Source organism: Sus scrofa, chromosome 14 (genome assembly GCF_054392235.1).
Source record: "Sus scrofa isolate SSC_HxYL_T2T_F1_AM1 chromosome 14, Sscrofa_HxYL_maternal_Yorkshire_Landrace_v2.0, whole genome shotgun sequence".
Lineage (NCBI taxonomy): Eukaryota > Metazoa > Chordata > Mammalia > Artiodactyla > Suidae > Sus > Sus scrofa.
The window spans coordinates 32,440,292-32,459,657 of NC_139396.1; the positions used below are offsets into that span (position 1 = coordinate 32,440,292).

The window sequence follows — 19,366 nt, forward strand, 5'->3', positions numbered from 1 at the left end:
CTCACGGCAATGCCGGATCGTCAACCCACTGAGCGAGGCCAGGGACCGAACCCGCAACCTCACAGTTCCTAGTCGGATTCGTTAACCACTGCGCGACGACGGGAACTCCTCTTTTCTTTTTTTAATTAATTTTTTTCCCCACTGTACAGCATGGGGATCAAGTTATTCTCACATGAATACATTTTTTCCCCCGCACTTTGTTCTGTTGCAATATGAGTATCTAGACATAGTTCTCAATGCTACTCAGCAGGATCTCCTTGCATTTGGAAGGCATAATTCAGCTCATAACAAGAGAATAAAAATTTAGGTGAGGCTAAGATAAAATAGGAACTATGTGCAGAATCAAAATCAGACAAAAATATCATGCTGCTTTTATAGAATATAAACTAAGACAGCAGTCCTTTGGAGCAATACCTTGGGCAGATGCGCTGAAGACAGTGAAGACTTCGTGTCCAGTCTTGACTTTGTCCCTTAAGCTGCAAAGCTGGAAGCATTTCCAGTTGAAGAGTCTCTGCCACGTGTCTGCCATGAGCCCATTCACCATGAACATGTTTAGCATGTAGTTTACGGTATCACATCTCCAGCTGGGGGTTGCTCCTTGGAGGCAGAGATTCCACTTAATGTTTGAACTCCTAATCCAGGGCAGAATGCCTTTTTTTTTTTTTTTTTTTTTTTTTGTCTTTTTGTCTTTTAGGCTGTACCAGTGGCATATGGAGGTTCCCAGGCTAGGGGTCTAATTGTGGCCTACACCACAGCCACAGCAACTCGGGATCCGAGCCTCGTCTGGGACCTACACCACAGCTTACATCTATGCTGGATCCTTAACCCACTGAGCAAGGCCAGGGATCAAACCTGCAACCTCATGGTTCCCAGTCAGATTCGTTTCTGCTGCGCCATGATGGGAACTCCCTAGAATGCCTTTTTTTTTTCTTTTTTCTTTTTTTCTTTTTAAAACCCACACCCGAGGCATGTGGAAGTGCCCAGGTAGAGATGGAATCTGAACTGCAGCTGCCGGCCTGCACCACAGCCACAGCAACACCAGATTCCAGCTATGTCTGCAGCGTACACCACAGCTCACAGCAACACTGGATCCTTAACCCACTGATCGAGGACTGAACCCACATCCTCACAGATACTCTGGTGGGTTGTTAACTTGCTGAGCTACAAGGGGGACTCCCAGAATGCCTTTCTAACTGCACTATGTCCAGGGATCTAAATAGAGTCTGTCCCATACCTGTCACTGTGATGGAGTTGTTGGAACGTTCCTGATGTTTCTTGTGTCTTCCAGAGGTTTTCTGAATGAAGCTTTCAAGAAAGGAGGCCAGGATGGCTCCGTTGCTCGCGTGATGACGGGAGAGATCACGTTTTCGCAGGTGAGGGGACACCCCATACACTCCCCATACCTCCACGCCCATCTCCCCTGCTGACCTCAAGCTCCATGAGGGCAGGGCCACCTCTGCCCACCCCTTCCCCCTTGTAACGCTTAACTCACCAGCCTGGCGGGAGACTTTTAAGACTGGTTTGCTGTTTCTTTTTTTGTTTGTTTTTTGTTTTGCCTGTGCAGAGTGTTGTTTTTTGTTTTTCGGGTTTTTTCTCTTCTTTTCTTTTTTTAATTAATTTTTTTTCCCCACTGTACAGCATGGGGATCAAGTTATTCTTACATGTATACATTTTTTCCCCCACTCTTTGTTCTGTTGCAATATGAGTATCTAGACATAATTCTCAGTGCTACTCAGCAGGATCTCCTTGTAAATCTATTCTAAATTGTATCTGATAACCCCAAGCTCCAGATCCCTCCCACTCCCTTCCTCTCCCATCGGGCAGCCACAAGTCTATTCTCCAAGTCCATGATTTTCTTTTCTGTAGAGATGTTCATTTGTGCTGGATATTAGATTATAGTTATAAGTGATATCATATGGTATTTATCTTTGTCTTTCTGACTCATTTCACTCAGTATGAGAGTCTCTAGTTCCGTCCATGTTGCTGCAAATGGCATTATGTCATTCTTTTTTATGGCTGAGTAGTATTCCATTGGGTATGTATACCACATCTTCCGAATCCAGTCATCTGTTGATGGACATTTGGGTTGTTTCCATGTCCTGGCTATTGTGAATAGTGCTGCAATGAACATGCGGGTGCATGTATCTCTTTTAATTAGAGTTTTGCCCGGATATATGCCCAAGAGTGAGATTGTGGGGTCATATGGAAGTTCTATGTATAGATTTCTAAGGTATCTCCAAACTGTTCTCCATAGTGGCTGTACCAGTTTACATTCCCACCAGCAGTGCAGGAGGGTTCCCTTTTCTCCACAGCCCCTCCAGCACTTGTTATTTGTGGATTTATTAATGATGGCCATTCTGACTGGTGTGAGGTGGTATCTCATGGTAGTTTTGATTTGCATTTCTCTTATAATCAGTGATGTTGAGCATTTTTTCATGTGTTTGCTGGCCGTCTGTATATCTTCCTTGGAGAATAGTCTATTCAGGTCTTTTGCCCATTTTTCCATTGGTTGTTGGCTTTTTTGCTGTTGAGTTGTATAAATTGCTTATATATTCCAGAGATTAAGCCCTTGTCCATTGCATCATTTGAAACTATTTTCTCCCATTCTGTAAGTTGTCTTTTTGTTTTCTTTTGGGTTTCCTTTGCTGTGCAAAAGGTTTTCAGTTTGATTAGGTCCCATGGGTTTATTTTTGCTCTTCTTTCTATTACTTTGGGAGACTGACCTGAGAAAATATTCATGATGTTGATGTCAGAGAGTGTTTTGCCTGTGTTCTCTTCTAGGAGTTTGATGGTGTCCTGTCTTATATTTAAGTCTTTCAGCCATTTGGAGTTTATTTTTGTGCATGGTATGAGGGTGTGTTCTAATTTCATTGCTTTGCATGCGGCTGTCCAGGTTTCCCAGCAATGCTTGCTGAATAGACTTTCTTTTTCCCATTTTATGTTCTTGCCTCCCTTGTCAAAGATTAATTGACCATAGGTATCAGGGTTTATTTCCAGGTTCTCTATTCTGTTCCATTGGTCTGTCTGTCTGTTTTGATACCAGTACCACACTGTTTTGATGACTGCGGCTTTGTAATATTTCTTGAAGTCTGGGAGAGTTATGCCTCCTGCTTGGTTTTTGTTTCTCAGGATTGCTTTGGTGATTCTGGGTCTTTTGTGGTTCCATATAAATGTTTGGATTGTTTGTTCTGGTTCTGTGAAAAATGTCATGGGTAATTTGATGGGGATTGCATTGAATCTGTAGATTGCTTTGGGTAGTATGGCCATTTTTACAATATTGATTTTCCCAATCCAGGAACATGGAATATCTTTCCATTTCTTTACATCTTCTTTGATTTCTTTGATTAAAGTTTTATAGTTCTCGGCATATAAGTCCTTTACCTCCTTGGTCAGGTGTATTCCAAGGTATTTGATTTTTTGAGGTGCAATTTTAAAAGTTATTGTATTTTTGTATTCCTTTTCTAATATTTCATTGCTGGTATACAGAAATGAGACTGACTTCTGAATGTTAATCTTATATCCTGCTACTTTGCTGAATTTGTCAATCAGTTCAAGTAGTTTTTGGGTGGAGTCCTTAGGGTTTTCTATGTATAGTATCGTGTCGTCTGCATACAGTGACAGTTTTATCTCTTCTCTTTCTGTATGGATGCCTTTTATTTCTTTTGTTTGTCTAATTGCTGTGGCTAGGACTTCCTATTTAATGATTAAGGGATCCATCCAAGAAGAGGATGTTACAATCATCAACATATATGCCCCAAATACAGGAGCACCCAGATACATACAACAAATATTAACAGACATAAAGGGAGAAATTGATGGGAATACAATCATAGTAGGAGACTTTAATACCCCACTCACACCAATGGACAGATCCACTAGGCAGCAAACCAATAAAGCAACAGAGATCCTACAGGAAACAATAGAAAAGTTAGACTTAATTGGTATCTTCAGGACACTACATCCAAAAAAATCAGAATTCACATTCTTCTCAAATGCACATGGAACATTCTCAAGAATCGACCACATATTGGGACACAAAGCTAACCTCAACAAATTTAGGAGCATAGAAATTATCTCAAGTATCTTCTCTGACCACAACGCCATGAAATTAGAAATCAACCATGGGAAAAGAAATGAGAAAAAATCTACTACATGGTTTGCTGTTTCTTTATGCCAGCCAGAGGGCGTGCCGCAGTGACTGGGACATTTCCAAGCCCTAGAAGATCTGTGCCAGGGAATACAACAGCCAGAGGAGCTTTTCTTTCTTTCTTTCTTTCTTAAGTTGGGATAAAACACACATCACATAAAATTTACCGCCTTGGAGTTCCCGTCGTGGCGCAGTGGTTAACGAATCCGACTAGGAACCATGAGGTCGCGGGTTCGGTCCCTGCCCTTGCTCAGTGGGTTAACAATCCGGCGTTGCCGTGAGCTGTGGTGTAGGTTGCAGACCCGACTCGGATCCCGCGTTGCTGTGGCTCTGGCGTAGGCCAGTGGCTACAGCTCTGACTAGACCCCTAGCCTGGGAACCTCCATATGCCACGGGAGTGGCCCAAGAAATAGCAACAACAACAACAACAAACAACAACAACAAAAGACAAAAGACAAAAAAAAAAAAAAAAAATTTACCGCCTTGATCATGGTGTACAGTTTGGTAGGTTTAAGTATATTCACGTTGGATAACCAACACCATCATCCATCTCCAGAACTCTTTTTCTCTTGCAAAACTGACCTCTATACCCATCAAGCCACAGCGCCCCCCGCCTCCTCTCCCCCAGCCCCTGGTGACCACTGTTGTACTTTCTGTCTCTGTGTATTTAGCCTACCTCATGTAAGCAGAATCATGCAATATTTGTCCTCTTGTGACGGGCTTGTTTCACTTAGCCTGATGTCTTCAAGGTTCCTTCTCATTGTGGCATGTGTCCCAATTTCCTTCTTTTTAAGGGTGAATGACATTCCATTGGATGAATAAACCACATTCTTTTGTCCATTCAGCTATTGATGGATATCTGAGCTGCTTCCTCCTTTTGGTTATTATGCATGATGCTGCTCTGAGCGTGGGTATGCAAACATCTGTTTGAGACCTTGCCTTCAGTTCTTCTGGGTATATATCCACAAGTGGGATTGCTGGGTTGTATAGTAGTGCTATTTTTAATTTTTTGAAAAACCATCATACTGTTTTTTCTAATGGATGCACCATTTTACATTTCTCCCCAACAGTGCACAAGGTTTCAAATGTTTCCACATCTTTGCCAACCTGTCATTTTCTGTTTTGTTTTGTTTTTTTAGTGGTCATCCTTGGAGTGGTTTTCAGACAGGGTCGGGTGTGGTCTTATTAATTAATAACTATATAGTGGGCGGACTTCGGAGTCAGAGGTCAAGATCTGAATCATAACTTCCATGTACAGACTGTGACACTGCAAGTTACATAACCTCTCAGAGTCACAGTTTTGCCATCTGTAGGAGGTGGGTAACATTCTGCATTTCCTAGTTTGTTAGGAAGCTTGCCAGGGGCTTTGCTCAGTGCCTGGCACATACTAAGTGCTCAGTGGATAGTAGTTATTTATTGTTACCATGACCTCGATTAGTTTTGAGCAAAGTAATTGGAATTAAAACCACTTGGATTCTCCATTAATGCCTTGAAGAAGAAAGTTTATCGAGAATCTACTCTATAAGCGTACAGATAAAACAGTCTATATTCTTTAGAGAATTTATGAATTAGCCAACTACTGGTCTCACAGGGAACTTGGGGCCTGCTGTAATAGAAAGCAGAAGCCCACATTTCCTGTGAAGGCAGGTGTGGTCTTGGCGGGGGCGGACAAGGCGGGAGTGTAATGAATTGCAATCATTTTTTTTTATTATTATTTATTTATTTATTTTGTCTTTTTGCTATTTCTTGGGCCGCTCCCACGGCATATGGAGGTTCCCAGGCTAGGGGTCTAATCAGAGCTGTAGCTGCCAGCCTACACCAGAGCCACAGCAACGTGGGATCCAAGCCTCGTCTGCAACCTATACCACAGCTCACGGCAACGCCGGATCCTTAACCCATTGAGCAAGGGCAGGGACCGAACCCGCAACCTCATGGTTCCTAGTCGGATTCGTTAACCACTGCGCCACAACGAGAACTCCAAATTGCAATCATTTTAAAACTCTCTCTCTCTCTCTCACACACACACACACACACACACACTTTTGTAGATAAAAAATGTAATGATGCTATTGGGAATAAACGATACTGAAGCTTGAGAGCCAATGAAAAAAAACTGCAGTCATATTGTCAGGAGGCAAGGGAAGTGGGAAATGCTATGTATTTTCAATGAACATAAGGATTCACATAGAATAAATTTTTAGCAGTTGCTCTGAAAACCTTGCACCCGTCCAGACTTCTCTGTGTAGATTCAGGGAAATTGGAATGGTTAGAGGAAGAGGTCTGAAATTCCAACAAAGTACACCATGATAAAAGTTTCTGAGGTTCGGAGTTCCTGTCGTGGCGCAGTGGTTAACGAATCCGACTAGGAACCATGAGGTTGCGGGTTCGGTCCCTGCCCTTGCTCAGTGGGTTAACGATCCAGCATTGCCGTGAGCTGTGGTGTAGGTTGCAGACGCGGCTCGGATCCCGCATTGCTGTGGCTCTGGCGTAGGCCAGTGGCTACAGCTCCGATTCAACCCCTAGCCTGGGAATCTCCACATGCCGCGGGAGCGGCCCAAGAAATAGCAACAACAACAACAACGACAAAAGACAAAAAAAAAAAAAAAAGTTTCTGAGGTTCGATTTTTCTTTTAAAACATCACAGCATGGGAATGAATGTCATCTTTTCACTTTTCATGTATGTATACTATACAAACAGAAAAAGCAAAGAGCTTGAGAAATTTTCACAAACTGAATACCGGTCACCAACACCCAGATCTAGAAATAAAACGCCACTAGCACCACAGGCACCCCACCACACCCCTTCTAGACACCACCCGTCCAAGAGTAACTGCCATCCTGACTTGTCCTCTTACAGATCACTTTGCCTGCCTTGTACTTTAGGTAAATGGAATCATGCAGATGCAACCTTTCCAATCTGGAATGTTTCCCTGACTGTTACATTTGTAAGAATCGTAAGTGTTACTGTGTGCAGTTGCAGGTAGTTTAATTTTCATCTCTGGGTGAACATAAGCCAATCTGTTTACTCATTCTTCTTGTTTTTTTTTTTTTTTTTGTTCACCATAAGTGAGATGGAAAGGCATTGGGAGGATTTGAGCAGTGAAGTGACATCATCTGACATATTTTTATAACCTTACTGATGTGTAAATAGACCAGAAGTACAAGAATCCTTGTGGAGAGGCTACTTGAGGAAGTGACTGGGAAATCCAGGTGAAATGATAGTGGCTTAGACTCAAGAAATATTGTGGAAGTGGCAAAAAGTGGTCAAATTCTGGGAATTTTTGGATTGTAGGTCCTACAGCTTTTTCTGATGGAATGATTGTGGCGAGGGAGAGGAGCAACGGTGACCCCAAGGTTTCTGGCCAGAGCATACTGGAAGTATGGGTCATGATTAATTGAACTAGAGATGACTTCTGTGGGGCTTGGGAAATGGGGTGCTCAGTTTGGGGTATTTTATTTTTTAATTTTGTGGTTGCACCCACGGCCTGTGGGTGGAAGTTCCTGGGCCAGGGATCAAATCCAAGCCACAGCTGTGACCTATACCACACAGCTGCAACAGTGCCGGCTCCTTTAACCCACTCCTCTGGGCTAGAGATCGAACCCACACCTCTGCAGTGACCTGGGGTGCTGCATTCGGATTCTTACCCCACTGAGTCACAGAGGGAACTCTACTGGGATATATTAATTTGAAATGCTTATTGATACCTACGTGAAGTGTGGAACAAGGCAGCTGGATGTACAAGCCCAGAGTTCAAGGAAGCGGTCCTGGCTGAATAAAGATGTATATTCACAGGATCTTGGTGGTATTTTTAATACCACCATGTTCAATATGATCATAGAGAAAGGAAGTATAAATAGAGAGGTGGCCAGAGTCCCAGATACGCTAATGTTAAAGGTCAGGTTGACGGGAAGGATCAGCAGTAAGAGACAGGGAATGAATCTCTCTTGCTAAGAGGAAAATCAGGAGAGTGTGGAGTCCTGAAAGCCAACAACGTACCAAGTTTTGGATGAAGAGAGTGACCATTTGTCTCGAATGCAGCCTATAGGTCAAGTAAAATGAGGACTGGCGGGAGCCATTAGCTAGAACAACACCATGGGGGTGCCACTGGGCACCTTGACAAGAGAGGTGTCTGTGGAGTATGGAGGGGAAGCCGGAGGAACAAGTGTGTTCAAGAAAGGAGGAGGAGGAGGTCCCGTTGCAGCGCAGCAGGTTAAGAACACGACTAGTGGAGTTCCATCATGGTGCAGCGGAAACGAATCTGACTGGGAACCATGAGGTTTCAGGTTTGATCCCTGGCCTCACTCAGTGGGTTAAGGATCTGGTGTTGTGGTGAGCTGGGGTGTAGGTCGCAGATGCGGCTTGGAAGTGGCATTGCTGTGGCTGTGATGTAGGCCAGCAGCTGCAGCTCCGATTTGACCCCTAGGCTGGGAACTTCCATATGCTGTGAATACAGCCCTAAAAAAAAAAAAAGAGAGAGATAGAGAAAGAATGGGAAGAGAGGGTTTGAAGACTATGAAGTGTTGATGCAGAGCAGGGCAGAAAAATGGGTCAATAGCCGAAGGGGGTCACGTCAAGATAGAGATTTTCTTTATGGTAACAGCATACATTTATGCTGGTGGCAGAGATCCCGTAGAGAAGGGAACTGCTGATGGAGCAATAAAGAGGGGAGGCTTGCTGGGAGTCATGTCTTTGAAGAAAAGGATGGAATCTAGTGCATAAGTAAGTGGGCGGGTTGAGTTGTCTAAGAGCAATGGACTGTCGCATCTTCATCTATGGCGACAGAAGGGAAGGCAAGATGTTCTTGGCTACAGACCCTGGGAGGTAAATATTGGTGATGATGGGAACATGTGAAAATTCTCTTCTATCCTTCTCCTTCCCTCCCATCTAATCCATCCGTGTTCCTCACTTTCTAGGATGCTCTTCCTGAAATGCAAATCTACTGATATAACTCTTCCACTTCACTTCTTTTAAAAAAAAATTGTATAACTGTCTGAGGCCGAAGGATTTTTATCGTTGTTACTGAAAGCTGCATTCTTTCATTATGTTTCCAGTCTTATTATTCATGGGTTCAGTCTATTCACATTTTGTATTTCATCTTGCATCACTTTTAGCACTTGTCTATTTTTTTCTTCTTATCTTTTGACCCCCTTCACCCATTTCTTCCACTGCCCACCAACCACCTCTGGTCACCACCAGTCTGTTTTCTATATTTACGAGCTTGAGTTTTTTGGTGTTCTGCTTTTTCTTTATTTAGAGTTCACGTATTAGAGACCATACAATTTTGGTCCATTCACATTGTTGCAACTGGCAAGATTTCTTTCTTTTTTATGGTTGAAAAATATTTCATTGTGTACCTGTATACCACAATTTCTTTATCCATTCATCTGTCTCTCATCACTTAGGTTGTTTCCATATCTTGGTTATTTTAAGAACCACTGCAGGAGTTCCCGTCGTGGCGCAGTGGTTAACGAATCCGACTAGGAACCATGAGGTTTGCGGGTTCGGTCCCTGCCCTTGCTCAGTGGGTTAACGATCCAGCGTTGCCGTGAGCTGTGGTGTAGGTTGCAGATGCGGCTCGGATCCTGCGTTGCTGTGGCTGTGGTGTAGGCTGGCAGCTACAGCTCCAATTAGACCCCCAGCCTGAGAACCTCCATATGCCGTGGGAGCGGCCCAAGAAATGGCAAAAAAATAAATAAAGTGGAAAATATTAATACGTTCTTTAAAAAAAAAAAAAAAAAAAAAAAGAACCACTGCAGTAAACATGAAGGTGCATATACTTTTTCAAGTCAGTGTCTTCTTTTTCTTTGTCCAATAAATACCCAAAAGTGGAATTGCTGGGTCATAAGGTCGTTCTATTCTTAACTTTTGAGGAACCTGCCTACTGTTTTCCACAGTAGCTACATCAACTTACATTCCCACCAGTAGTGCACAAGGGTTCCCATTTTTACACATCCTGGCCAACACTAGTTATTTCTTGTCTTTTTGATAATAGTAATTCTGACAGGTGTGAGGTGATATTTTATTGTGGTTTTGATTTGCATTTCTCTGATACTTAGTGATGTTGAGCATTTTTTCAGATACCTATTGGCCATATGTATTTCTTCTTTGGAAAAAATGTCTATTCAGATCTTCTGGCCATTTAAAAAATCAGATTGTTTATTTGCTATTGCATTTTATGAGCCTATAAAGTTTGGATATTAGCCCCTTCTCAGATATATGATTTACAAATATTTTCTCCCACTCAGTAGGTTGCCTTTTCTTTCTTTGTCTTTCTTTTTCTTTTTCTTTTTTTTTTTCCTTTTCTAGGGCTGCACCCGCAGCATATGGAGGTTCCCAGGCTAGGGGTGTAATCAGATCTGTAGCCACCGACCTACACCACAGCTCACGGCAATGCTGGATCCTTAACCCATTGAGCAAGGCCAGGGATCGAACCCACAACCTCATGGTTCCTAGTCAGATTCGTTTCTGCCGTGACACGACAGAAACTCCCATTTTGGATTATTTTTTTATGGTATGGTGTAAGATAGTGGTCGAATTTCATTCATTTACATGTTGACTGTCCAGTTTTCCCAACAACATTTATTGAAGAAACTGTTCTTTCTTCATGGTATGTTCTTGGCTCTTTTGTCATAAGTTGATTGCTACATGGGTTTGGTTTTGGCCTTTCTATCATTCTGCTATTGATGGGTATTTGTGTAGTTTTCAGGTTGGGACTATTACGTATGAGACAGAAGTGTTGCTATGATAGTGTAACTATACCACAACCCATTCTGCTATTATTGGGTATATTTGTTTGCTGGGGCTGCCACAGCAAAATACCATAGTCTGAGGGGCTTAAATAACAAAAAGTTATTTTCTCCCAGCTCTGACGGCTAGAAGCTCAAGATCAAGGTGTGGGCAGGCGTGGTGTCTCCCGAGGCCTCTCGCCTTAGCTTGTGGATGGACACCTTCTTCCTTGTCCTCACGTGGCCTCCCCTCTGTGTGTGTCTGTGTCCTAATCTCCTCTTTTTTTTTTTTTTTTTTTTGGTCTTTTTGCTATTTCTTGGGCCGCTCCCGCGGCATATGGAGGTTCCCAGGCTAGGGGTCGAATCAGAGCTGTAGCCACCAGCCTACGCCAGAGCCACAGCAACGCGGGATCCGAGCCACGTCTGCAACCTACACCACAGCTCGCGGCAACGCCGGATCGTTAACCCACTGAGCAAGGGCAGGGACCGAACCCGCAACCTCATGGTTCCTAGTCAGATTCGTTAACCACTGCGCCACGACGGGAACTCCCTAATCTCCTCTTTTTATGAAGACACCGTCACATTAGATCAGAGCCCACCAATGACCTCATTTTACCTTAATTACCTCTTTAAAGACCCTATGCCTAGTGGCTCAGCAGGTTTAGGCTCTGGCATTGTCACTGCTGGGGCTCTGGTTACCACTGCGGTGCCCATTTGACTCCAGGCCAGGGACTTCCCATATGCTGCAGATGTACCCCCCCCCCCGCCCCCGCAAAAAAAGGCCCTATTTCACAAATACAATCACATTCTGAGGTCCTGGGGATGAGAACTTAAACATCAATGGGGAAACACAATTCAGCCCACTGCAGGGGCATCAGAATGGTTTCCGGTTTGAGGGTCTTAGGAATAGCCCTGCTGTGAACAGTTTTGTATGCGTCTTCCGGTGAATGTCGCTTCACATTTCCACTGGCTGGGAGTCTGGGAGTGGAAGAGCTGCATCACAGGGGATGCATATATTCAGAGTTCGTAAGTGCTGCCCACAGCTTCTCCAGGTGGTTGTACCAACTGACAGGCATCAATTCACCTTCACAGTGGGTGCCCTTCATGGAAGAAGACTGCAGGAAGTGTGCTGAGGACTCGGGAATACGCCTGCCTGAGAATTTCTCCGTAAAGCACATCTTTGACAAGGCGCTTTCAGCGAAAAAGATCAACTACCCCATGCTGCAGGCTGCTCTCACTCTCAAAAAGAAGGGTAAGGATCCAGTACTGGCCGATCTCTTACCCAACTGCACCAGAACCTTGGGGAACATCAAGTCCAAGTGTGCTTGGAGAGCACACATCTTTGGGGCCATTCTTCAAGCATAGCCTCAAAGAAAGTTTATTTTTTTTATTTTTTATTTTTTTGTCATTTTGCCTTTTCTAGGGCCTCTGGCAGATGGAGGTTCCCAGGCTAGGGGTCTAATCGGAGCTGTAGCCTCTGGCCTACACCACAGCCACAGCAATGTGGGATCCAAGCCGAGTCTGTGACCTACACCACAGCTCACGGCAACACCAGATCCTTAACCCACTGAGCAAGGCCAGGGATCGAACCCCTAACCTCATGGTTCCTAGTCGGATTCGTTAACCACTGCGCCACGATGGGAATTCCTCAAAGTAAGTTTAACCGAAGGCCAAAAATCGGCACTGTCCGAATAGCTTGGGGAAAAAAAATGAAAGAATTGTATTGAATGAAGTGATTTATGCCTCAGTAGCAAAATCCTCTCCCTCCCCTAGTAGTAGTCATGACCTGAGAGGCCCAAGCTCTTGTCACAGTGATTAAAAAACAAGGCCCTTTAAGCAACCATGATGTTTTCAACCTCTGGATGTCAGAGTAGCTGAGCTACAAGCTGGCTGATGTGGATTCAGATGGTGAGGTCCTGTTCATTCAAAGGCATTTACTTAGTGTTGGAACCCGGCTCCTTGTCGCAGGCATATTTGAGGTCATTCCACCCATTTATCAGTAGCCTTACATGGTTGTGGCTGAGCCATCCCTTGTCCACATTCCCTACTCATATCCATGAGTATTACATATTACAATTACAAATTTCTGTCCATTAACTTATCCTTATCTTGTTTCCAGCATCTCCTGGTTCTTGTCCTATCTGGTTAGGCAGAGAATGCCAGGGGATAATGTTGTCTCTGTTTACTTTTCTCTCATTTTGAAATGGGAATGCAGTCTTGCTAGCCCAGGCAGGTGTTTGGAAGTGTGATCCAACAGAGTTTGCAATAACCTGAGAGGAGGGTTGGCAAGGTGGTACAAAGGCAGGATTGTGGGCCTAGCTTGGCTCTGACTGCTCTATAAGACTGTGGGCAGCTGGTAATATGTCTGAGCTTCTGTTTTGTACTTTGTAAAAGTGGGACGGTAAGATCAGCCCTGCCCACCTCACAGGCTTGAATGTTTTGAATGTCAAAACACTTTGATCAGATGGGCTGATGAATGTCACAGCATCTTGCTCTACAGTTGCTGGGAATGAAGGGATGTGGTGACTCCTTCTGAAAGCCCTCGGTGAACACTGTTGGCTCGCTCTCCTGTTTGTACCAGGAGGGGCTCCTGGGTAAAAATGGTGCTTTTCTAACTTGTCAGTTTAGAAGCCAGGCATCAGGGGATGATACAAATGAGCAGAACCCTGCTCGGCCCCATCTTTGAGGCCCCCTGTGGGGCCCCTGGATCTACTCAGAACAAAGTTCTGTGGCTGGTTCATTCATTGGAGACTTCTCACTTAGGATTTTCAACCTGCATCCTCACCAACAACTGGCTGGATGACAGCGCCCAGAGAGGCAGCCGGGCCCAGTTGATGTGTGAGCTCAGACCACACTTCGACTTCCTGATTGAGTCATGCAGGGTCGGAATGGCCAAGCCTGACCCTCAGATCTACAAGCTCATGCTGGACACCTTGAAGGCCGAACCCAACGAGGTATGTAGACACTGCTTTTCAGTGGAAAAGAATGTTTTAGCGATATTGCAATCCAGAAAAATGGAGGAGACCTGAATAGATGGGGGACATCTGGAGATGGACAGGGAGGTTCTATGTCCAGTGGCAGGTGCCATTTCTCCCAAGCCAAGAATTCTACCCCCCACCCCCAGCCTAGAAAGTTCTACCAGAGATGGGCATCTGGCCCTTCTCTGTGGCTCTTATCGGACCTTGGTTAAAACAAGTATTGTCAAAAGTGACAGACCAGCTGCCTCAGTTTACCTGTAAAGAAGCAACAGAACAAACTTGTGGTTGCCAGGGAGGAGGGAGTGGGATGGACCAAGTTTGGGGTTAGTAGATGCACACTATTACATTTATAATAGACAAGCAATGAGGTCCTACTGTACAGCACAGGGAACTATATCCAGTCTCTCGGGATAGACCATGAAGGAAGCTAATATAAGAAAAGGAATGTTGTCAGAGAGTGTTTTGCCTATGTTAAGAAAAAAAGGAATGTGTGTATATGTATGACTGGGTCACTTTGCTGTACAGCAGAAATTGGCACAACATCGTAAATCAACTATACTTTAATTTTTAAAAAATGGGTAGAGGGGAGAAACATAGACCCTCGGAGACTTTCCCAAGACACAAGCTTGCCAGGGTCACCCCACCAAGGGCTGAGCAGGGATGGGCTTCAGTCTGGCAGCAGTCTCCTTATAGGTAGCTCCCCCCGCCCCCCGCCCCAGGTTCTGTCTTCATACTGTCTTTGGATTATCTAGTCTAAAATGTTGTGTCTGGAGTTCCTTTCATGGCTCAGTGGTTAACGAACCTGACTAGGATCCATGAGGATGTGGGTTCAATCCCTGGCATCTCTTGGGGGGTTGGGGATTTGGCGTTGCTGTGAGCTGTGGTGTAGGTTGCAGATGCAGCTCGGATCCCAAGTGGCTGTGGCATAGGCCACCAGCTGTAGTCCTGATTCAACCCCTAACCTGGGAACTTCATATGCTGCAGGTGCAGCCCTAAAAAGCAAAATAAATAAATACATGCTGTTTCCATTATATTCCTCTAATCTCCAAAAAAGGCGGTCGGACCAAGATGAAATTTCTTTCTCTAGCATTTCTGACCCTTTCTTGTTAATCCCGCTTTACTCACCGAGCTGCTGGGATGAAATCCATACCTGCTCAATCCCAGAATGCTTTCCTTCTGTTCTCAGACATTGCTTCTGCTCTTCTCAGCCCCTGCGTTAAGCATCAGAACCGCATCGCAAATTTTTGTATATGTATGGAGAAATGTCTTTTCACTTGGATGAGCTGCTTAGAAGTCTAGGCCTGCCCTAATCCAAGATTATAAATAACTACCCCCATGCTTTAAGGATCTTTTTTTTTTTTTTTTTAATGCCACACCTGTGGCACATGGAAGTTCCGAGGCCAAATTGAATCAGAGCCGCAGCTGCAACACTGGATCCCTTAACCTACTGCGCCAGGCTGGGGGTTGAAACTGTGCCTTCACGTTGACCTGAGCCTCGGCAATCAGATTCTTAACCCACTGTGCTGTAGCAGGAACTCCAGGATTTTTTTTCCTTTAAATTTAAATCTTTGCCCCATTTAAAATCTATTTGGGGGAATACATGAAGGAAGTATCCCCTCCCCTCCCAACCAAACAGTTGAAATAATTTTAAAAATCTTTTAAATAACTTTTTTCCTCACCAACTTGTCCTGACACTTTTATTAGAAGTTCAATTCTCATTTGTGTTTGAGTCATTTATATGTCTATTTCTTTTCTAGTAACCAAACCTTTTCGTTTAACTTTTGTAGCTTCATAATTTGTTTTATTTTCTGTTTTTATTACAGTTCTTTTCTAGACGTTTTTAGGGGTCTTTTATATGCGTTGATTTTCCTAGATGAATTTGCTGTCATCTTGACAAGCTTATATCCTTCCTTAATCTTCTTACAGTTTCAGAATTCAGGGAATGTGTATATCTATTGGCATGTCTGTTTATGTGTATGCTTACCTAATTAATCTTTTTTTCTTTTTATAGCCACACCATGGCATAGGGAAGTTCCTGGGTTAGGGATAGAATCAGAGTTGCAGGAGTTCCCGTCGTGGCAAAGTGGTTAACGAATCCGATTAGGAACTATGAGGATGCGGGTTCAATCCCTGGCCTTGCTCAGTGGGTTAAGGATCCGGCATTGCCGTGAGCTGTGGTGTAGGTTGCAGATGCGGCTCAGATCCCACGTTGCTGTGGCTCTGGCGTAGGCCGGCAGGAACAGCTCCGATTTGACCCCTAGTCTGGGAATCTCCATATGCCGCAGGAGCAGCCCTAGAAAAGGCAAAAAGACAAAAAAAAAAAAAAAAGAATCAGAGGTGTAGCTAAGGCCTATGCCACAGCCACAGCAACACTGGATCTGTGACACATCTGCAACCTATGCCTCAGTTTGTGGCAATACCATATCCTTACTAACCCATTGATCAAGGCGAAGGATAGAACCTGCATCCTCGTGGACACTATGTCTGCTTTTTAACCTGATGGGCCACAGTGGGAACTCCTAATTAAATGTTTTGAATTTTAAGAGTAAACAGTTCCACAGAGAGAAATATAATTCTTAATCTCTAATCAATCAATCTCATCATGAGGTTACTAATTTTTAATCTCAACAACTCTTCACTTTCTCTCTGACGGTCCTAGTGCATGAGCCTTGCTTTGGTCGAAGTGATGCTCACGTCCATGCTGTTTGCATTCAGGTTGTTTTCCTGGATGATGTCGGGACTCATCTGAAGCCAGTCCGTGACCTGGGCATGGCCACCATTCTCGTCCGCGACACTGACACGGCCCTGAGGGAGCTGGAGAAAGTGACTGGAGTGCAGGTAACTTTCTGATTGACTGAGTCCCATTTCCTATTGCTCATTTGTGTTGGCCTGTGTCCTGCAATCAGCATAAGGTCCATGGAGAACTTCCTGTTTGCTTCTCTGCGCTCAGTGAACACAGAAAGGATGCTCTGAGAGCAAGAATCTCTGCTTGTCAGAGTCAGGGAACCAGGTTGGGAGTGGGGTCTTCAAAGGCATCCCCCTACTTTTCAGGGTAAATACTGAGGATTCAGCGGCCAGGTCTGCCCTGGGGCGGGAGTGGGGAAGAGGGGAGTGCAGTCCTTCCCTGATTTACCTGGCCGTGCTGCTGGCACTCAGGTGTGGTGGTTTGGCTCCACCTAGGTCACACCTGTTGGACAGTCAGAAGGAAGATTCCCTTCTGGGGCTGCTTGGAATTAGCCTGCTCTGCCCGGGCTGAGGCACGTTCTGTTCTTTTGAGTTTACCTAAGATCACTGATCCCACTGAGTCTGGCAGTGACAGTTTTGTAAGCCTGGTGCTATAATGCTCTGCCTGATGGGAGGAGGTGGGGAGCCTGTACCCTTGATCGGGCTCGATGTCAAAAGTATCACAGTGTTTTCTCAGAGAGAACTGTATTGGTTTCCTAGGGCTGCCAGAAAATAGCCCAGACTCAGGGCTTGAGACAAAGGTCTCCCTCGGAGGCTAGAAGTCCAAGATCATGTTGTTAAAGGCTGGTTCCCTCTGAAGCCTTCTCGCTGTGTCTTTAGATGGCCATCGCCAGTATGTCTCTTCTTATAAACACACCAGTCAGACTGGGTTGTGTTTCTAGTGGGCCCACCACGACCACCTCATGGGTTAGGGTTAGGGTTAGGGTTAGGGTTAATTGCCTCTTGAAAGACCTTGTCTCCAAATACAGTCATATTCTGAGGCCCCGGGGGTTAGGACTTCAGCGGAGGAATTTGGACGGGGCCCAAAATAGGAGCACTTGACGTTTCACCTTTAAAAAATAAATGAAAACCTATATCTAATGACTTCATGACCTTAAAGATCTCACGCAAGCTTCATTTGTCCCTCTGCAAGCCCGGCCATCTCATGCAGCAGAGGAGGAAACACCCCAGATTTAGAATCAGAACATCCAGAGTTCTTTCGTGGCTCAGCAGAAATGAATGACTAGCATCCATGAGGACGAAGGTTCGATCCCTGGCCTTGCTCAGTGGGTTAAGGATCTGGCATTGCCGTGAGCTGTGCTGTAAGTTGCAGATTCTGCTCGGATGTGATGTTGCTGTGGCTGTGGTGTAGGCCAATGGCTACAGCTCAGATTTGACCCCTAGCCTGGGAACCTCCATAGGCCACTTTGCAGCCCTAAAAATACAAAAAAAAAAAAAAAAAAAAAAAAAAGAATCAGAACATCCTCCTGCTTGTCCCACTTATATCCCCTCATCCCACCTGACCCATAGACACTTGTCTCATAAGATAGGGAGAGTGAGCCAGGGGACAATTCAGAAGAAGGACCCCACGGGACATTGGCCCTGCTGGGTGTCTTGGCTCCTTGGTCATCCTCGGGGCACCCAGCTACGTGTCCCTGCCGCCACACCCTGGGTCCTTTCCAGACGGCGCAGAGATGGGGACCCACTGTTTCACCTCTGCGGAGGCTCATGCAGACTCTTCCGTGTTTGAAGGAGGCGAATTCTGTAGTCTGCTCCCCCCACCTTAGAGGTCAGAAAAGCAAGTAACCAAGGAAAACTGCTTTGTCCTTAGGTCTCACCTTTGGGACAAAAGATGAGAAATCAAGCACTAACATGGCGCTCCTCACAGAATGTTCACTTCCGTAAGCTCAGCATCCTGTCCTTTGTCATTTCTTTTTGTTTTGGGGTTTTTTTTTTTTTGTCTTTTCTAGGCCCGCTCCCGCGGCATATGAAGGTTCCCAGGCTAGGGGTCCAATCAGAGCTGTAGCCACTGGCCTGCCCCAGAGCCACAGCAACTCGGAATCCGAACCGTGTCTGCCACCTACACCAAGGCTCACGGCAAAGTAGGATCCTCAACCTACTCAGCGAGGCCAGGGATTGAACTCGCAACCTCATGGTTCCTAGTCAGATTTGTTAACCACTGTGCCTCGACGGGAGCTCCCAGTCCTTTGTCATTTCTATTTCAGAGAAATCACGCCAATAAGCTGTGGAAGCTTTTTAAGGACACATTGTTTAGGAATCTTCCTGTTTCCTGAGATGTACAAAGATGGGTTACCTGACTCCCTGGGGCTCCAGAGGACAGAACTGGGGCCAGCGAGCAGGAGGCTTCCATCAGCTGAATGGCGTCCCATCCAAATTCATCTCCCAAAGTCCTAACCCCCGGGAACTCAGAATGTGACTGTATTTAGAGACCGGGTCTTTATTATTTATTTATTTATTTATTTTTTGTCTTTCTGTCTTTTTAGGGCCTCACCCATGGCATATGGAGGTTCCCGGGCTAGGGGTCCAATCAGAGCTGTAGCCACCTGCCTACACCACAGCCACAACAACACCAGATGCGAGCCACATCTGCAACCTGTGCCACAGCTTACGGCAACACCGGATCCTTAACCCACTGAGCAAGACCAGGGATTGAACCTGTAACCTCACAGTTCCTAGTCGGATTTGTTTTGCTACGCCGTGATGGGAACTTCAAGACAGGGTCTTTAAAGATACATTCAAGGTAAAATGAGGCCCTAAAGGCGGGCCCTAA

At 45.0% G+C, this 19,366-nt stretch overlaps 1 protein-coding gene across 11 annotated transcripts in view; it reads left to right on the forward strand.

The window, feature by feature from the left end:
• Positions 1–19,366, forward strand: part of EPHX2 (epoxide hydrolase 2) — a 76,228-nt gene that overhangs the window by 19,409 nt on the left and 37,453 nt on the right. For 10 of the 11 annotated variants that reach the window (XR_014825742.1, XR_014825744.1, XR_014825743.1 and 7 more), the window contains 4 exon segments: positions 1,289–1,373; positions 11,966–12,125; positions 13,637–13,827; positions 16,567–16,689. Coding sequence is in view for 2 of the 11 variants with exons in the window: in NM_001001641.1 (NP_001001641.1) it covers positions 1,289–1,373; positions 11,966–12,125; positions 13,637–13,827; positions 16,567–16,689 (559 nt within the window). In the remaining 9 variants the exon portion in view is untranslated. 11 annotated transcript variants of the gene reach the window in all.